General features: G+C 53.3%; 1 protein-coding gene across 11 annotated transcripts in view; it reads right to left on the reverse strand.

Moving 5' to 3' along the window:
• hspg2 (heparan sulfate proteoglycan 2) overlaps positions 1-11,332 on the reverse strand; it is a 142,111-nt gene extending 130,779 nt beyond the window's left edge. For 10 of the 11 annotated variants that reach the window (XM_031906770.1, XM_031906766.1, XM_031906772.1 and 7 more), the window contains exon 1: positions 10,908-11,332. In XM_031906770.1, coding sequence (XP_031762630.1) covers positions 10,908-10,979 — 72 coding nt within the window. In that variant the 5' untranslated portion in view covers positions 10,980-11,332. The remainder of the gene's footprint in view (positions 1-10,907) is intronic. The other variant, XM_031906775.1, reaches the window with a different exon arrangement.
• Positions 11,333-19,695: the final 8,363 nt, after the last annotated feature.

Consider the following 19,695-nt stretch of genomic DNA (forward strand, 5'->3'; position numbering starts at 1 on the left):
AAAACGCGGCTACAGTTGTAACGCTCTGTGTATCCCCAATATACGACAACCCCCACACCCTACAGTAACTGGGATACAGTGTAAAACGCTCTGTGTATCCCCCAATATACTGACACCCTCCAACCTACAGTAAAGCGGATACAGTGTAACGCTCTGTGTATCCGCCATATACTGAACCCCCAACCTCCAGTAACTGGGATACAGTGTAACGCTCTTGGTATCCCCCAATATACGGCGACACCCACACCTACATAACTGGGATACAGTGTAACGCTCTGTATTCCCAATATACTGACACCCCCACACCTACAGTAACTGGGGATACAGTGTAACGCTCTTGTGTATCCGCCCGAATATAACTGACACCCCACACCTACAGTAACGCGGGATCAGTGTAACGCTCTGTTATCCCCAATATACTGACAACCTGGCCAACACCTACAGTAACCTGGGAATTACAGTGTAACGGCTCTGTATATCCCCCTCAATATACTGACACCCCCAAACTACAGTAAAGCCGGATATACAGTGTACGGCTCTGTGTATCCCCACCAAATATACTGACACCGGCCCGAAACCTACAGTACGCGGGATACAGTGTAACGCTCTGTGTATCCCCCCAATATACTGACACCAACCTTACAGTAACCGGGATAAACAAGTGTAAACGCTCTGTGTATCCCCCCAATTACTGAACCCCACACCTACAGATAACCGGGATAACAGTGTAACGCTCTGTGTATCCCCCAATATACCGACAACCCCCACACCTACAGTAACTGGGATACAGTGTAAACGCTCTGTGTATCCCCGCAATATACTGAACACCCCACACCTACAGGTAACCGGGATAACAGTGTAACGCTCTGTGTATCCCCCCAATATACTGCACACCTCCGCACTAACCTACATAAATGGGATATAAAGCAGTGTAACGCCTCTGTGTATCCCCCAATATACCGACAATCCCACACCTACAGTAACTGGGATACAGTGTAACGCTCTGTATATCCCCCAATATACTGACACCCCCACACTACAGTAACTGGGATACAGTGTAACGCTCTGTGTATCCCCCAATATACTGACACCCCCACACCTACAGTAACCGGATACAGTGTAACGCTCTGTGTTATCCCCCAATATACTGACACCTCCGCACACCTAACAGTAACTGGGATACAGTGTAACGCTCTGTGTATCCCGCCAATATACTGACACCCCCAAACCTACAGTAACCGGGATACAGTGTAACGCTCTGTGGTATCCCCCCAATATACTGACACCCCCAAACTACAGTAACCGGGATACAGTGTAACGCTCTGTATATCCCCCCAATATACTGACACCCAAACTACAGTAACTGGGATACAGTGTAACGCTCTGTGTATCCCGCCAATATACTGACACCCCCAAACCTACAGTAACTGGGATACAGTGTAACGCTCTGTAAATATCCCCCCAATATACTGACACCCCCACACCTACAGTAACTCGGGATACAGTGTAAACGCTCTGTGTATCCCCCCAATATACTGACACCTCCACACCTACAGTAACTGGGATACAGTGTAACGCTCTGTATATCCCCCCAATATACTGACCACCATCCCCCACAACCTACAGTAACTGGGATACAGTGTAACGCTCTGTATATCCCCCCAATATACTGACACCCCCAACACCTACAGTAACTGGGATACAGTGTAATGCTCTGTGTATCCCCCCAATATACTGACACCCCCACACCTACAGTAACCGGGATACAGTGTAACGCTCTGTGTATCCCCCCAATATACCGACACCCCCACACCTACAGTAACTGGATACAGTGTAACGCTCTGTGTATCCCCCCAATATACTGACACCCCCACACCTTACAGTAACTGGGATACAGTGTAACGCTCTGTATATCCCCCCAATATACTGACACCCCCACACCTACAGTAACTGGGATACAGTGAACGCTCTGTGTATCCCCCCAATATACTGACACCCCACACCTACAGTAACTGGGATACAGTGTACGCTCTGTATATCCCCCCAATATACTGACACCCCCACACCTACAGTAACTGGGATACAGTGTAACGCTCTGTGTATCCCCCAAATATACTGACACCCCCACACCTACAGTAACTGGGATACAGTGTAACGCTCTGTATATCCCCCATATACTGACAGTCCCACACCTACAGTAACGGATACCGTTAACGCTTGTGTATCCCCCATATCTGACACCCCACACCTACAGTAAACCGGGATACAGTTGTAACGCTCTGTATATCCCCCCAATATACTGACACCCCCAAACCTACAGTAACGGGATACAGTGTAACGCTCTGTGTATCCCCCCAATATACTGACACCCCCACACCTACAGTAACTGGATACAGTGTAACGCTCTGTGTATCCCCCAATATACTGACACCCCCCACACCTACAGTAACCGGGATACAGTGTAACGCTCTGTGATCCCCCCAATATACTGACAGTCCCACACCTACAGTAAACCGAGATACAGTGTAACGCTCTGTGTATCCCCCCAATATACTGACACCCCACCACCTACAGTAACGGGATACAGTGTAACGCTCTGTGTATCCCCCCCAATATACTGACACCCCCACACCTACAGTAACTGGGATACAGTGTAACGCTCTGTGTATCCCCCCCAATATACTGACACCCCCACACTACAGTAACCGGGATACAGTGTAACGCTCTGTGTATCCCCCCAATATACTGACACCCCCACACCTACAGTAACTGGGATACAGTGTAACGCTCTGTGTATCCCCTCAATATACTGACACCCCCACACCTACAGTAACCGGGATACAGTGTAACGCTCTGTGTATTCCCCCAATATACTGACACCCCCACACCTACAGTAACTGGGAATACAGTGTAACGCTCTGTGTATCCCCCCAATTACTGACACCCCCACACCTACAGTAACCGGGATACAGTGTAACGCTCTGTGTATCCCCCCAATATACTGACACCCCCACACCTACAGTAACTGGGATACAGTGTAACGCTCTGTGTATCCCCAATATACTGACACCCCCACACCTACAGTAACCGGGTATACAGTGTAACGCTCTGTATATCCCCCCAATATACTGACACCCCCACACCTACAGTAACCGGGATACAGTGTAACGCTCTGTGTATCCCCCAATATACTGACACCCCCACACCTACATAACCGGGATACAGTTGTAACGCTCTGTGTATCCCCCCAATATACTGACACCCCCACACCTACAGTAACTGGGATACAGTGTAACGCTCTGTGTATCCCCCCAATATACTGACACCCCCACACCTACAGTAACTGGGATACAGTGTAACGCTCTGTGTATCCCCCCAATATACTGACACCCCCACACCTACAGTAACTGGGCATACAGTGTAACGCTCTGTGTATCCCCCCAATATACTGACACCCCCACACCTACAGTAACTGGGATACAGTGTAACGCTCTGTGTATCCCCCCAATATACTGACACCCCCACACCTACAGTAACTGGGATACAGTGTAACGCTCTGTGTATCCCCCCAATATACTGACCCACCCCCACACCTACAGTAACTGGGATACAGTGTAACGCTCTGTGTATCCCCCCAATATACTGCACCCCCACACCTACAGTAACTGGGATACAGTGTAACGCTCTGTATATCCCCCAATATACTGACACCCCCACACCTACAGTAACTGGATACAGTGTAACGCTCTGTATATCCCCCCCAATATACTGAACAACCCCCACACCTACAGTAACTGGGATACAGTGTAACGCTCGTATATCCCCCAATATACTGACACCCCACACCTACAGTAACTGGATACAGTGTAACGCTCGTAATCCCCCCAATATACTGACACCCCCACACCTACAGTAACCGGGGATACAGTGTAACGCTCTGTGTATCCCCCCAATATACTGACACCCCCACACCTACAGTAACTGGGATACAGTGTAACGCTCTGTGTATCCCCCAATATACTGACACCCCCACACCTACAGTAACTGGGATACAGTGTAACGCTCTGTGTATCCCCCCAATATACTGACACCCCCACACCTACAGTAACTGGGATACAGTGTAACGCTCTGTGTATCCCCCCAATATACTGACACCCCCACACCTACAGTAACTGGATACAGTGTAACGCTCTGTGTATCCCCCCAATATACTGAACCCCCACACCTACAGTACGGGGATACAGTGTAACGCTCTGTGTATCCCCCAATATACTGACACCCCCACACCTACAGTAACTGGGGATACAGTGTAACGCTCTGTGTATCCCCCCAATATACTGACACCCCCACACCTACAGTAACCGGGATACAGCGTAACGCTCTGTGTATCCCCCCAATATACTGACACCCCCACACCTACAGTAACTGGGATACAGTTGTAACGCTCTGTGTATCCCCCTAATATACTGACACCCCCAAACCTCCAGTAACCGGGATACAGTGTAACGCTCTGTGTATCCCCCCAATATACTGACACCCCCACACCTACAGTAACTGGGATACAGTGTAACGCTCTGTGTATCCCCCCAATATACTGACACCCCCACACCTACAGTAACTGGGATACAGAGTAACGCTCTGTGTATCCCCCCAATATACTGACACCCCCAAACCTACAGTAACTGGGATACAGTGTAACGCTCTGTGTATCCCCCCAATATACTGACACCCCCACACCTACAGTAACTGGGATACAGTGTAACGCTCTGTGTATCCCCCAATATACTGACACCCCCAAACCTACAGTAACCGGGATACAGTGTAACGCTCTGTGTATCCCCCCAATATACTGACACCCCCAAACCTACAGTAACTGGGATACAGTGTAATGCTCTGTGTATCCCCCCAATATACTGACACCCCCACACCTACAGTAACTGGGATACAGTGTAACGCTCTGTATATCCCCCAATATACTGACACCCCCACACCTACAGTAACTGGGATACAGTGTAACGCTCTGTGTATCCCCCCAATATACTGACACCCCCACACCTACAGTAACCGGGATACAGTGTAACGCTCTGTATATCCCCCCAATATACTGACACCCCCACACCTACAGTAACCGGGATACAGTGTAACGCTCTGTATATCCCCCCAATATACTGACACCCCCACACCTACAGTAACTGGGATACAGTTGTAACGCTCTGTGTATCCCCCCAATATACTGACACCCCCACACCTACAGTAACTGGGATACAGTGTAACGCTCTGTGTATCCCCCCAATATACTGACACCCCCACACCTACAGTAACTGGGATACAGTGTAACGCTCTGTATATCCCCCAATATACTGACACCCCCACACCTACAGTAACCGGGATACAGTGTAACGCTGTGTATCCCCCCAATATACTGACACCCCCACACCTACAGTAACCGGGATACAGTGTAACGCTCTGTATATCCCCCCAATATACTGACACCCCCACACCTACAGTAACTGGGATACAGTGTAACGCTCTGTGTATCCCCCCAATATACTGACACCCCCACACCTACAGTAACTGGGATACAGTGTAACGCTCTGTGTATCCCCCCAATATACTGACACCCCCACACCTACAGTAACTGGGATACAGTGTAACACTCTGTGTATCCCCCCAATATACTGACACCCCCAAACCTACAGTAACCGGGATACAGTGTAACGCTCTGTGTATCCCCCCAATATACTGACACCCCCACACCTACAGTAACTGGGATACAGTGTAACACTCTGTGTATCCCCCCAATATACTGACACCCCCACACCTACAATAACTGGGATACAGTGTAACGCTCTGTGTATCCCCCCAATATACTGACACCCCCACACCTACAGTAACTGGGATACAGTGTAACGCTCTGTGTATCCCCCCAATATACTGACACCCCCACACCTACAGTAACTGGGATACAGTGTAACGCTCTGTGTATCCCCCCAATATACCGACACCCCCACACCTACAGTAACTGGGATACAGATTAACGCTCTGTATATCCCCCCAATATACTGACACCCCACCTATATATTTAGCTATGGGCAGTGGGGGGAACCCCACATGTTTGTGTGGGACGGTGTTTGTCACAGAGAAGCCCCCCAAGAACCCCTGCGACTTGCAGTTGGTGAGACGGCCAAAGGAGGCCTTTCCCAGGGGGCAATGCCGGAACATTACGGGGGCAGTTCTTGTCCCCCCCCAGTGGGCAGTCGGTGTATGTTGGGAGCAGAGCCCACTCGGGGGGGGGACATGAATCCCTGGAATTCGCAGGCAGCTATTTATACGCCGGGGGCAGTTATTCTGAGCCGGGGATTGTTACACCGAGTTGCTCAGGTTCTATATGTGTGCGGCCGGGGGGGGGGGGGGGGGGACGACACTCGGGGGGGGGGCACTCGGCCAGACTGGGAAATATTAGAGGGGCAGATTCCCTACATCCAGTCTCATAAACAGAATATTCCCCATAGATCCTGTATAATATATATATGTCCCACTCCCCCCACCAACTCCCAGCTATCAGGGGGCATGGGGGGCTCAGCCCAACCACCAACGGACTGGGCTTCCTCTAAACCCCCACTCTGCTAAATACCCCAACCCTGACCCCCCCCCCCCCCCCCCCCCCAATCAACTCATAGCAAAGTGTTAGAGCCCAAGACAATGAAGACTTTGTGGCTTTTAAGCTGCTGATGGGCAACAACTCCGAGACCCCCCCAATATCTCTATAAACTGAATAACATCATTGATATTAATTATCCTGCCCCACTGCCTCCATCCTGCCCCACTGCCTCCATCCTGCCCCACTGCCTCCATCCTGCCCCACTGCCTCCATCCTGCCCCACTGCCTCCATCTTGCCCCACTGCCTCCATCCTGCCCCACTGTCTCCATCTTGCCCCACTGTCCCCATCTTGCCCCACTGTCCCCATCTTGCCCCACTGTCCCCATCTTGCCCCACTGTCTCCATCTTGCCCCACTGTCCCCATCTTGCCCCACTGTCTCCATCTTGCCCCACTGTCTCCATCTTGCCCCACTGTCTCCATCTTGCCCTACTGTCTCCATCTTGTCCTACTGTCTCCATCTTGCCCTACTGTCCCCATCTTGCCCTACTGTCTCCATCTTGCCCTACTGTCTCCATCTTGCCCTACTGTCCCCATCTTGCCCTACTGTCTCCATCTTGTCCTACTGTCTCCATCTTGTCCTACTGTCTCCATCTTGCCCCACTGTCTCCATCTTGCCCTACTGTCTCCATCTTGCCCTACTGTCCCCATCTTGCCCTACTGTCTCCATCTTGTCCTACTGTCTCCATCTTGTCCTACTGTCTCCATCTTGCCCTACTGTCTCCATCTTGCCCTACTGTCCCCATCTTGCCCTACTGTCTCCATCTTGCCCTACTGTCCCCATCTTGCCCTACTGTCTCCATCTTGCCCTACTGTCCCCATCTTGCCCCACTGTCTCCATCTTGCCCTACTGTCCCCATCTTGCCCTACTGTCTCCATCTTGCCCTACTGTCCCCATTTTACCCTACTGTCCCCATCTTGCCCCACTGTCTCCATCTTGTCCTACTGTCTCCATCTTGCCCTACTGTCTCCATCTTGCCCTACTGTCCCCATCTTGCCCTACTGTCTCCATCTTGCCCTACTGTCTCCATCTTCCCCTACTGTCTGTACCCTTTAACCTGCTGGGAGTTGTACAACAGGAAGGACACAGCACACTCACTTGATGAATCTTTACAGTCTGGAACATAATTATTATTATTAACATTCATTTATAAAGTGCCAACATACCCCGCAGCGCTGTACAATAAGTGGGTTACATACATTGGGCATACAGAGTAACATATAAAGCAATCAGTAACCGATACAGGAGGGGAAGGGAGCCCTGCCCCAAAGAGCTTACACTCTACAAGGAGTAACATATAAAGCAATCAGTAACCGATACAGGAGGGGAAGGGAGCCCTGCCCCAAAGAGCTTACACTCTACAAGGAGTAACATATAAAGCAATCAGTAACCGATACAGGAGGGGAAGAGAGCCCTGCCCCAAAGAGCTTACACTCTACAAGGAGTAACATATAAAGCAATCAGTAACCGATACAGGAGGGGAAGAGAGCCCTGCCCCAAAGAGCTTACACTCTACAAGGAGTTACATATAAAGCAATCAGTAACCGATACAGGAGGGGAAGAGAGCCCTGCCCCAAAGAGCTTACACTCTACAAGGAGTTACATATAAAGCAATCAGTAACCGATACAAGAGGGGAAGGGAGCCCTGCCCCAAAGAGCTTACACTCTACAAGGAGTAACATATAAAGCAATCAGTAACCGATACAGGAGGGGAAGAGAGCCCTGCCCAAAAGAGCTTACACTCTACAAGGAGTAACATATAAAGCAATCAGTAACCGATACAGGAGGGGAAGAGAGCCCTGCCCCAAAGAGCTTACACTCTACAAGGAGTAACATATAAAGCAATCAGTAACCGATACAGGAGGGGAAGAGAGCCCTGCCCCAAAGAGCTTACAATCTACAAGGAGTAACATATAAAGCAATCAGTAACCGATACAGGAGGGGAAGAGAGCCCTGCCCCAAAGAGCTTACACTCTACAAGGAGTAACATTTAAAGCAATCAGTAACCGATACAGGAGGGGAAGGGAGCCCTGCCCCAAAGAGCTTACACTCTACAAGGAGTAACATATAAAGCAATCAGTAACCGATACAAGAGGGGAAGGGAGCCCTGCCCAAAAGAGCTTACACTCTACAAGGAGTAACATATAAAGCAATCAGTAACCGATACAAGAGGGGAAGGGAGCCCTGCCCCAAAGAGCTTACACTCTACAAGGAGTAACATATAAAGCAATCAGTAACCGATACAGGAGGGGAAGGGAGCCCTGCCCAAAAGAGCTTACACTCTACAAGGAGTAACATATAAAGCAATCAGTAACCGATACAGGAGGGGAAGAGAGCCCTGCCCAAAAGAGCTTACACTCTACAAGGAGTAACATATAAAGCAATCAGTAACCGATACAGGAGGGGAAGAGAGCCCTGCCCAAAAGAGCTTACACTCTACAAGGAGTAACATATAAAGCAATCAGTAACCGATACAGGAGGGGAAGGGAGCCCTGCCCAAAAGAGCTTACAATCTACAAGGAGTAACATATAAAGCAATCAGTAACCGATACAGGAGGGGAAGGGAGCCCTGCCCAAAAGAGCTTACACTCTACAAGGAGTAACATATAAAGCAATCAGTAACCGATACAGGAGGGGAAGAGAGCCCTGCCCAAAAGAGCTTACACTCTACAAGGAGTAACATATAAAGCAATCAGTAACCGATACAGGAGGGGAAGGGAGCCCTGCCCAAAAGAGCTTACAATCTACAAGGAGTAACATATAAAGCAATCAGTAACCGATACAGGAGGGGAAGGGAGCCCTGCCCAAAAGAGCTTACACTCTACAAGGAGTAACATATAAAGCAATCAGTAACCGATACAGGAGGGGAAGAGAGCCCTGCCCAAAAGAGCTTACACTCTACAAGGAGTAACATATAAAGCAATCAGTAACCGATACAGGAGGGGAAGAGAGCCCTGCCCAAAAGAGCTTACACTCTACAAGGAGTAACATATAAAGCAATCAGTAACCGATACAGGAGGGGAAGGGAGCCCTGCCCAAAAGAGCTTACAATCTACAAGGAGTAACATATAAAGCAATCAGTAACCGATACAAGAGGGGAAGGGAGCCCTGCCCAAAAGAGCTTACAATCTACAAGAAAAGAGCTTATTAAAGGCCAAGTAAAACTCTAGGAATTCCGCTGGAGCCCAGTTGGCGCATTTGCTGACCGGGCCTTGTTAGTGCCCAGCGGGGCAGAAGGAGCCAATGAGCATCCAGTTTATTTAACCTGGGGATTAGCGGCAAAATGTGACATTCCTTCCCAGGGTCCCCTATTTGCATACGCATTGGGGGAGGGGCTTCAGTAATCCTCTCCCTATGTTAAATAAACTTTATACCCCCCCCGCGCAGGAATGGAGGCAACACGCGGCGTGTTTGAGCAGAGACATGAATGGAGGCCGGCGAGACCCACCCATAATCCCACAGTCAGGCAGGGGGGTCCCAGGTGGGCGCCCAGGGCTCCCTTCATAGCAACCACTGTTCAGTATTATATTCCCGCCCCCCAACCACTTCCATTGGGGGGGCCCCTATTTATAATGGCCATGGGTGTCACAGGTACCCCCCCCCCGGGACACCTGCAGCCATTCATTGTGGGACCCCCTGGGGCCCCCAGGTACATGTCAGCATTTCCTACCCCCCCCCCCCACCTCATCTCTCACTCACAGAACTAACACAACCACTGGGCAAGAAAGTGAGCTTCATCTAAGCACAAGAGCTTACAATCTAACGTGCCAGAAATATTGGACGATACCCTGAAACAGCACCACTTGTCCATGAAAGAGTAAATGGGGGGGCAAAACACACAGGGAAGGGGTAATTGGGCATAATACCCAGGGCACAGGGATACGGTGGGGGCCCCCAGCTGCTGAGCCATTGGCACTGCCCACAGTCTGCAAGGGCCCAGGGGAAGGACTGGGGGTATTTCCAGAAAGAAAGGGTAAAATATAGGGTTATATCTCCAGAGCCTGGGGGCAAGAAAGGATTTATATACCCGATGGGCAGGGGCAGATAGGGTGCCCAGCAGGCAGACTAACTCTATTGGCTCCGGGGCAGAATGAAATGAGTGCCCTGGGGGGTAAGTGTCTGCAATGGGCTTCAGGTGGCAGTTAGTTTAGAGCACAGGGGGATCCTCTCCATTTGCCCCCACCCTGTGGGGCTCACACAGCACATTGCCCCGGTTGGGGCATATACTTATATAAAAGGCACTTACCTGGGGCAGGAGCAGCAGAGAGACAAACAGCAGGAGGGGGACCCAAGGGGCCACAGTTCGCCCCCAGATCATCCTGAGCCTTCTCCGGAGCCCAGCGCAGAGCAGCCAAGTGGGGGCGCAATGGCACAATATCGGGGTTCACTGTCGCTTGAGATGTGGGATGTCAGTCTCCAGGCAGTGCAGTCGGGGGCAAAGTCCGGGGGAGAATCTCAGCATAGAACTCCGGGGGTTCACTGTCTGCTGGGAATGTGGGGGTTCAGTGACAGGCGGGGATAGGGGGAACCCCCACTTACATCCAGCTGGGGGGCCGCAGGGCACTTTCCTGGAAGTTTCCCCGGGATTCGCTCCCCAACTCCCGGCAGCAGAGAGCAGACTGAGCCGAGAGACTCCCAAGGAATCCTGCCAGGAATGTGCGGAGGGAGAGGGGGGCAGGCCGGGGGGAGAGGGGCAGGGTAAGTGGGAGGGGCGGGGTAAGTGGGAGGGGCGGCCGGGGGTGGCGAGCTGCCTACTGACTGGGCTCAGTACTGACACAGCGAGCTCTCCCTGGCTCTGCGGGATATACAGGGTTAAACTGCGGGGCTGCCATACCGAAACCTACAAAGGGTTAACTTACCGAACCGGGACCGGGGCAGTCTCCAGCATTCCCATAACTGGGTATTGGGTCACATACTGCTCCATACACAGATAGGGGTATCTACCCCCCCCCCATAAACACCCAGATGCACCCCGGGCACCCTACTGGCTGCACCCACATAATAACGGCCTATTGGTTTCCTTATAGAGCTGCATTGGGGGTACAGATAATCTTCCCCCCATGGCCCCCAATCTATATGTGGCCATTGGAACCTGTGTATTATAAGGGGTAATGTACCCCCTACTGTAAATGATAAGGATATTAGCAGTCACTGAGGGGTTCTGTGCCCCCCATATAAAGGCACAAGGCTGCAGGCTGAGTTATACAGGGAACTCTGAGTATCACTCATGTATTATAAGGGCTAATGTACCCCCTACTGTAAATGATAAGGATATTAGCAGTCACTGAGGGGTTCTGTGCCCCCCATATAAAGGCACAAGGCTGCAGGCTGAGTTATACAGGGAACTCTGAGTATCACTCATGTATTATAAGGGATAATGTACCCCCTACTGTAAATGATAAGGATATTAGCAGTCACTGAGGGGTTCTGTGCCCCCCATATAAAGGCACAAGGCTGCAGGCTGAGTTATACAGGGAACTCTGAGTATCACTCATGTATTATAAGGGATAATGTACCCCCTACTGTAAATGATAAGGATATTAGCAGTCACTGAGGGGTTCTGTGCCCCCCATATAAAGGCACAAGGCTGCAGGCTGAGTTATACAGGGAACTCTGAATATCAGGGGGAGGTTCCTGCCTGACCATGGGAAAGAGAGCAGCCCAGGAGCAGGAAGTACAGAGAATCAGAGCTCTGTACCTGGGTAAGTACTGGGGGGAGATTGGATTCACTTACCCAGGGGGGGGGGGGGGGCCTGCCTGACCATGGGAAAGAGAGCAGCCCAGGAGCAGGAAGTACAGAGAATCAGAGCTCTGTACCTGGGTAAGTACTGGGGGGAGATTGGATTCACTTACCCAGGGGGAGGTTCCTGCCTGACCATGGGAAAGAGAGCAGCCCAGGAGCAGGAAGTACAGAGAATCAGAGCTCTGTACCTGGGTAAGTACTGGGGGGAGATTGGATTCACTTACCCAGGGGGAGGTTCCTGCCTGACCATGGGAAAGAGAGCAGCCCAGGAGCAGGAAGTACAGAGAATCAGAGCTCTGTACCTGGGTAAGTACTGGGGGGAGATTGGATTCACTTACCCAGGGGGAGGTTCCTGCCTGACCATGGGAAAGAGAGCAGCCCAGGAGCAGGAAGTACAGAGAATCAGAGCTCTGTACCTGGGTAAGTACTGGGGGGAGATTGGATTCACTTACCCAGGGGGAGGTTCCTGCCTGACCATGGGAAAGAGAGCAGCCCAGGAGCAGGAAGTACAGAGAGAGGAGAGTGGGCTCAGCAGTTGCCCAATTAGTGCCATCGAGGACGTTTCCCTGTGTTTGTGGGAATTTGGGATCGGCCACTGGAGTTTGTTGCTTGGAACCCCCACATCATGTTCTCTGGCCCCCACACTTACTGGGGGGGGGGGGTATTGCTGCCCTCTCCCCTAGTGCAGTGCCAGTCTGTCCCATAGGGCAGTGCCACCCTCTCTCCTGGCTCTGCAGACAGACTGGTTGGGGGTACAATGCCCCCCCTTTCCCCCCCCCCGGGTTACAGAGGGGCAGAGGCATGCCAGGAATCTGTGTGACATCATCGCGTGTAAATTCCACAAGTCGAATCCTTATCAGCGCCGTATGGGGACGTGTTGTGGCGTCTCACCTGCCCCCCCCCTTGTGCCCCCGGGGGGTTTATATTGCGCTGAGAGAAGGAGGTGCAGGGAATCCCTCACCTCATGTGACCCTCGCTGGGAGTCGGAGACACGGGGCTGTGGGAGGGAAAGCAGCGCCCCCTGCTGGTGGGTTATTCCCAGTGCCAACGGCCGTGCCCTCTGCTGGTGGGTTATTCCCAGTGCCAACGGCCGTGCCCTCTCCTGCTGGTGGGTTATTCCCAGTGCCAACAGCCCGTGCCCCCTGCTGATGGGTTATTCCCAGTGCCAACGGCCGTGCCCTCTGCTGAGGGGTTATTCCCAGTGCCAACGGCCGTGCCCTCTGCTGGTGGGTTATTCCCAGTGCCAACGGCCGTGCCCTCTGCTGAGGGGTTATTCCCAGTGCCAACGGCCGTGCCCTCTGCTGGTGGGTTATTCCCAGTGCCAACAGCCCGTGCCCCCTGCTGGTGGGTTATTCCCAGTGCCAACAGCCCGTGCCCCCTGCTGGTGGGTTATTCCCAGTGCCAACGGCCGTGCCCTCTCCTGATGGGTTATTCCCAGTGCCAACAGCCCGTGCCCCCTCCTGATGGGTTATTCCCAGTGCCAACGGCCGTGCCCCCTCCTGATGGGTTATTCCCAGTGCCAATGGCCCGTGCCCTCTGCTGATGGGTTATTCCCAGTGCCAACGGTCGTGCCCTCTGCTGATGGGTTATTCCCAGTGCCAACGGTCGTGCCCTCTCCTGATGGGTTATTCCCAGTGCCAACGGCCCGTGCCCTCTCCTGATGGGTTATTCCCAGTGCCAACGACCGTGCCCTCTGCTGATGGGTTATTCCCAGTGCCAACGGTCGTGCCCTCTCCTGATGGGTTATTCCCAGTTCCAACGGCCGTGCCCTCTCCTGATGGGTTATTCCCAGTGCCAACGGCCGTGCCCCCTGCTGATGGGTTATTCCCAGTGCCAACGACCGTGCCCTCTGCTGATGGGTTATTCCCAGTGCCAACGGTCGTGCCCTCTCCTGATGGGTTATTCCCAGTGCCAACGGCCGTGCCCTCTCCTGATGGGTTATTCCCAGTGCCAACGGCCGTGCCCTCTGCTGATGGGTTATTCCCAGTTCCAACGGCCATGCCCTCTGCTGATGGGTTATTCCCAGTGCCAACGGCTGTGCCCTCTGCTGATGGGTTATTCCCAGTGCCAACGGTCGTGCCCTCTCCTGATGGGTTATTCCCAGTGCCAACGGCCGTGCCCTCTCCTGATGGGTTATTCCCAGTGCCAACAGCCGTGCCCTCTGCTGATGGGTTATTCCCAGTGCCAACTGCCTTGCCCTCTGCTGGTGGGTTATTCCCAGTGCCAATAGCCCGTGCCCTCTCCTGATGGGTTATTCCCAGTGCCAACGGCCCGTGCCCTCTCCTGATGGGTTATTCTCAGTGCCAACGGCCGTGCCCTCTGCTGATGGGTTATTCCCAATGCCAACGGCCGTGCCCTCTGCTGATGGGTTATTCCCAGTGCCAACGGCCGTGCCCTCTGCTGATGGGTTGGTGGTTGTGCCAACCTCACTCTGCCCACAGCCTTGTGCCCTTGGCATTAGGTCTCCTCCCCTCTACTGGGGGTCTCACCCACTGTGCCAGGGTTCTAAGCCCTGAGTGGTTGGGCACACTGGCGATGCTGGTGTCCCTCATAGGCCTCTGCCCAGGAATTCCTGCCCTTTTGTACCAGCCTGGCACTGGGGCTCAGAGCTAACATTTACCTCCTCCCCTTGGCACTGAGCCGTCTGTGCAGCACACAAGCAATTTGCAGGGCAGGGACATTACAGGGGCATCAGTGTGCCCACGGCTGGTACAGGGACAGGCTGTGCCAATCAGGATTAGGAGAGTAGGATTGAATCTCTTGCTTCACCCGTGGTTCCTATGCCCACTCTGTGCCAGGCTCCCTCTTGTTCTACTGCCCCTACTTGCCCTGCCCTGGCACATAATTAGTTATTATCCTCCTGTGGTTTAGGATCTTTCCCTCCGCGTCGGATGCAGCCGCTCCCTGAACTGCCCCAGGGGCACAATCCTCTGTGTGTGAGCGCGTGTGCACGGGGTTGGGGCACCTACCTGGTACCTACCTACGGGGCTGGGGCACCTACCTATGGGTCTACAATACCTGTTACCTACCTGCGGGGCTGGAATACCTGGTACCTACCTGCGGGGCTGGAATACCTGGTACCTACCTAGGGGGTTGGAGTAACTGGTACCTACCTACGGGGCTGGAATACCTGGTACCTACCTAGGGGGCTGGAATACCTGGAACCTACCTAGGGGGCTGGAATACCTGGTACCTACCTAGGGGGCTGGAATACCTGGTACCTACCTGCGGGGCTGGAATACCTGGTACCTACCTGCGGGGCTGGAATACCTGGTACCTACCTGCGGGGCTGGAATACCTGGTACCTACCTGCGGGGCTGGAATACCTGGTACCTACCTGCGGGGCTGGAATACCTGGTACCTACCTGCGGGGCTGGAATACCTGGTACCTACCTAGGGGGCTGGGGTACCTGGTACCTACCTAGGGGGTTGGAGTAACTGGTACCTACCTAGGGGGCTGGGATACCTGGTACCTACCTACGGGGCTGGAATACCTGGTACCTACCTAGGGGGTTGGAGTAACTGGTACCTACCTAGGGGGCTGGGATACCTGGTACCTACCTACGGGGCTGGAATACCTGGTACCTACCTACGGGGCTGGAATACCTGGTATCTACCTAGGGGGTTGGAGTAACTGGTACCTACCTAGGGGGTTGGAGTAACTGGTACCTACCTAGGGGGCTGGGATACCTGGTACCTACCTAGGGGGTTGGAGTAACTGGTACCTACCTAGGGGGCTGGGATACCTGGTACCTACCTACGGGGCTGGAATACCTGGTACCTACCTAGGGGGTTGGAGTAACTGGTACCTACCTAGGGGGTTGGAGTAACTGGTACCTACCTACGGGGCTGGAATACCTGGTACCTACCTAGGGGGCTGGAATACCTGGTACCTACCTGCGAGGCTGGAATACCTGGTACCTACCTGCAGGGCTGGAATACCTGGTACCTACCTGCGGGGCTGGAATACCTGGTACCTACCTACGGGGCTGGAATACCTGGTACCTACCTAGGGGGCTGGGATACCTGGTACCTACCTAGGGGGTTGGAGTAACTGGTACCTACCTAGGGGGCTGGGATACCTGGTACCTACCTACGGGGCTGGAATACCTGGTACCTACCTACGGGGCTGGAATACCTGGTACCTACCTACGGGGCTGGAATACCTGGTACCTACCTAGGGGGTTGGAGTAACTGGTACCTACCTAGGGGGTTGGAGTAACTGGTACCTACCTAGGGGGCTGGGATACCTGGTACCTACCTACGGGGCTGGAATACCTGGTACCTACCTACGGGGCTGGAATACCTGGTACCTACCTAGGGGGTTGGAGTAACTGGTACCTACCTAGGGGGTTGGAGTAACTGGTACCTACCTAGGGGGCTGGAATACCTGGTACCTACCTAGGGGGTTGGAGTAACTGGTACCTACCTACGGGGCTGGAATACCTGGTACCTACCTAGGGGGTTGGAGTAACTGGTACCTACCTAGGGGGTTGGAGTAACTGGTACCTACCTAGGGGGTTGGAGTAACTGGTACCTACCTAGGGGGTTGGAGTAACTGGTACCTACCTACGGGGCTGGAATACCTGGTACCTACCTACGGGGCTGGAATACCTGGTACCTACCTAGGGGGTTGGAGTAACTGGTACCTACCTAGGGGGCTGGAATACCTGGTACCTACCTGCGGGGCTGGAATACCTGGTACCTACCTACGGGGCTGGAATACCTGGTACCTACCTACGGGGCTGGAATACCTGGTACCTACCTAGGGGGCTGGAATACCTGGTACCTACCTACGGGGCTGGAATACCTGGTACCTGCCTACGGGGCTGGAATACCTGGTACCTACCAAGGGGGCTGGAATACCTGGTACCTACCTACGGGGCTGGAATACCTGGTACCTGCCTACGGGGCTGGAATACCTGGTACCTACCTACGGGGCTGGAATACCTGGTACCTACCTAGGGGGCTGGAATACCTGGTACCTACCTAGGGGGCTGGAATACCTGGTACCTACCTACGGGGCTGGAATACCTTTACCGACAGGGTTCCCAGGGCCTGACTCCCCTCAGTACCTTCCTATGCTCCCTCCCTAAAGCCAATCGGGGGCTGAGGGGGGGGGGGCGCGGGGCGGAGATTCCCCCCCCCCCAGTCATTCCAGTGAAGGATTCTGGTTAATACATAACTTTTACTGATATTTACTAAAACCCCAATTAAAACCAAGGTCACCGCTCTTACTGGGCTGGGGGCAATTACATGGTGGCGCCAAGTTCTCCCTCGTTCTAGGGGCAATTACAATTGAAGGGGGGTGTTTGCCCGGAAGGAAGGGCAATAATGGTGCCACACATGATACACTGTAAACTCTAGTTGGCACCATCGCTGGCCGCCCCTACTTACCCCTATTGCCCCTTCCTCAGCCCCCATCACTAACCCTACTGAGACCTTCTACCCCCTGCTGGCCTCACCGATACCTATTAACCTTGGCAGCTGGCACCCCCTATGGCCCTATTGCCCACTGACCCTGCACATTATTTGCCCCTCTGAAGCCCCACAGTCTTGGTGAGGCCGTAGGCTGATTATTTATTGGCCTCTCTAAGCACTGGGCCCTGGGAATCCTATCTAACCCCCATATTGGGGGATCCATACAATAAGGATTATCTAACTCTGATGTTACTGGGGGGCCCGGCCCACCCCAGGGAAGAACCCGCCCAACTGGGGCCACAACCCATGAGATTAATTAAGTAATTAACCATAATAATTAAGGCTCAGGAATGAAGCTGATAGAAGGACAGGGCGGGGGGGCTATGTAATTATAGGGCAGGGAGGGGGCAAGAGAGGAGCCGGGGGGGGGGGCTCATTGGATGTCACATAACTGGGAGGATAGAGCCAATAAGAGAAAAGGGGGGTTTGATAAGGGAGAGATGAAACAGGGGGGGGGGGGGGGGGAGGCCTGAGGCACCAGGGGAATATTGGGGGGGGGGGCAGGGGGCAAAGGGGCACAATGGGATGATTATTAGAACAGGCCCTCAATATTTATAGCAGAAATGTAATGTTTCTAATTTCAATTTCAAAATTGCCTGGAGAGGTGCCAGGCTGTATAACTGGTAGTGCCAGGCTGTATAACCGACAGTGCCAGGCTGTATAACCGACAGTGCCAGGCTGTATAACCGACAGTGCCAGGCTGTATAACCGACAGTGCCAGGCTGTATAACCGACAGTGTGTATGATAGGGCACACAGGCTGGGAGTACAGATGGAGGGGGTGCCATGCTGTATAACTGGCAGTGGGTATGATAGGGCACACAGGCTGGGGGTACAGATGGAGGGGGTGCCATGCTGTATAACTGGCAGTGGGTATGATAGGGCACACAGGCTGGGGGTACAGATGGAGGGGGTGCCAGGCTGTATAACTGGCAGTGGGTATGATAGGGCACACAGGCTGGGGGGTACAGATGGAGGGGGTGCCATGCTGTATAACTGGCAGTGGGTATGATAGGGCACACAGGCTGGGGGTACAGATGGAGGGGGTGCCAGGCTGTATAACTGACAGTGGGTATGATAGGGCACACAGGCTGGGGGTAAAGATGGAGGGGGTGCCAGGCTGTATAACTGGCAGTGGGTATGATAGGGCACACAGGCTGGGGGTACAGATGGAGGGGGTGCCAGGCTGTATAACTGGCAGTGGGTATGATAGGGCACACAGGCTGGGGTACAGATGGAGGGGGTGCCAGGCTGTATAACCGACAGTGGGTATGATAGGGCACACAGGCTGGGGGTACAGATGGAGGGGGTGCCAGGCTGTATAACTGGCAGTGGGTATGATAGGGCACACAGGCTGGGGGTACAGATGGAGGGGGTGCCAGGCTGTATAACCGACAGTGGGTATGATAGGGCACACAGGCTGGGGGTACAGATGGAGGGGGTGCCAGGCTGTATAACTGGCAGTGGGTATGATAGGGCACACAGGCTGGGGGTACAGATGGAGGGGGTGCCAGGCTGTATAACCGACAGTGGGTATGATAGGGCACACAGGCTGGGGGTACAGATGGAGGGGGTGCCAGGCTGTATAACTGGCAGTGGGTATGATAGGGCACACAGGCTGGGGGTACAGATGGAGGGGGTGCCAGGCTGTATAACTGGCAGTGGGTATGATCAGTGGGTTTGGGAAGGGGATGGGGTTATTGGTGGGGGGAATGGGGGGCATTATTGGGGGGAATCAGTGGGTTTGGGAAGGGGGGTGGGGGTTCCGTTTGGGAAGGCTGAGATCAGGGAATTAGAGGCTGAGGATGATA

The sequence above is a fragment of the Xenopus tropicalis genome, chromosome 7, assembly GCF_000004195.4.
Source record: "Xenopus tropicalis strain Nigerian chromosome 7, UCB_Xtro_10.0, whole genome shotgun sequence".
In the NCBI taxonomy this organism is placed as follows: Eukaryota; Metazoa; Chordata; class Amphibia; order Anura; family Pipidae; genus Xenopus; species Xenopus tropicalis.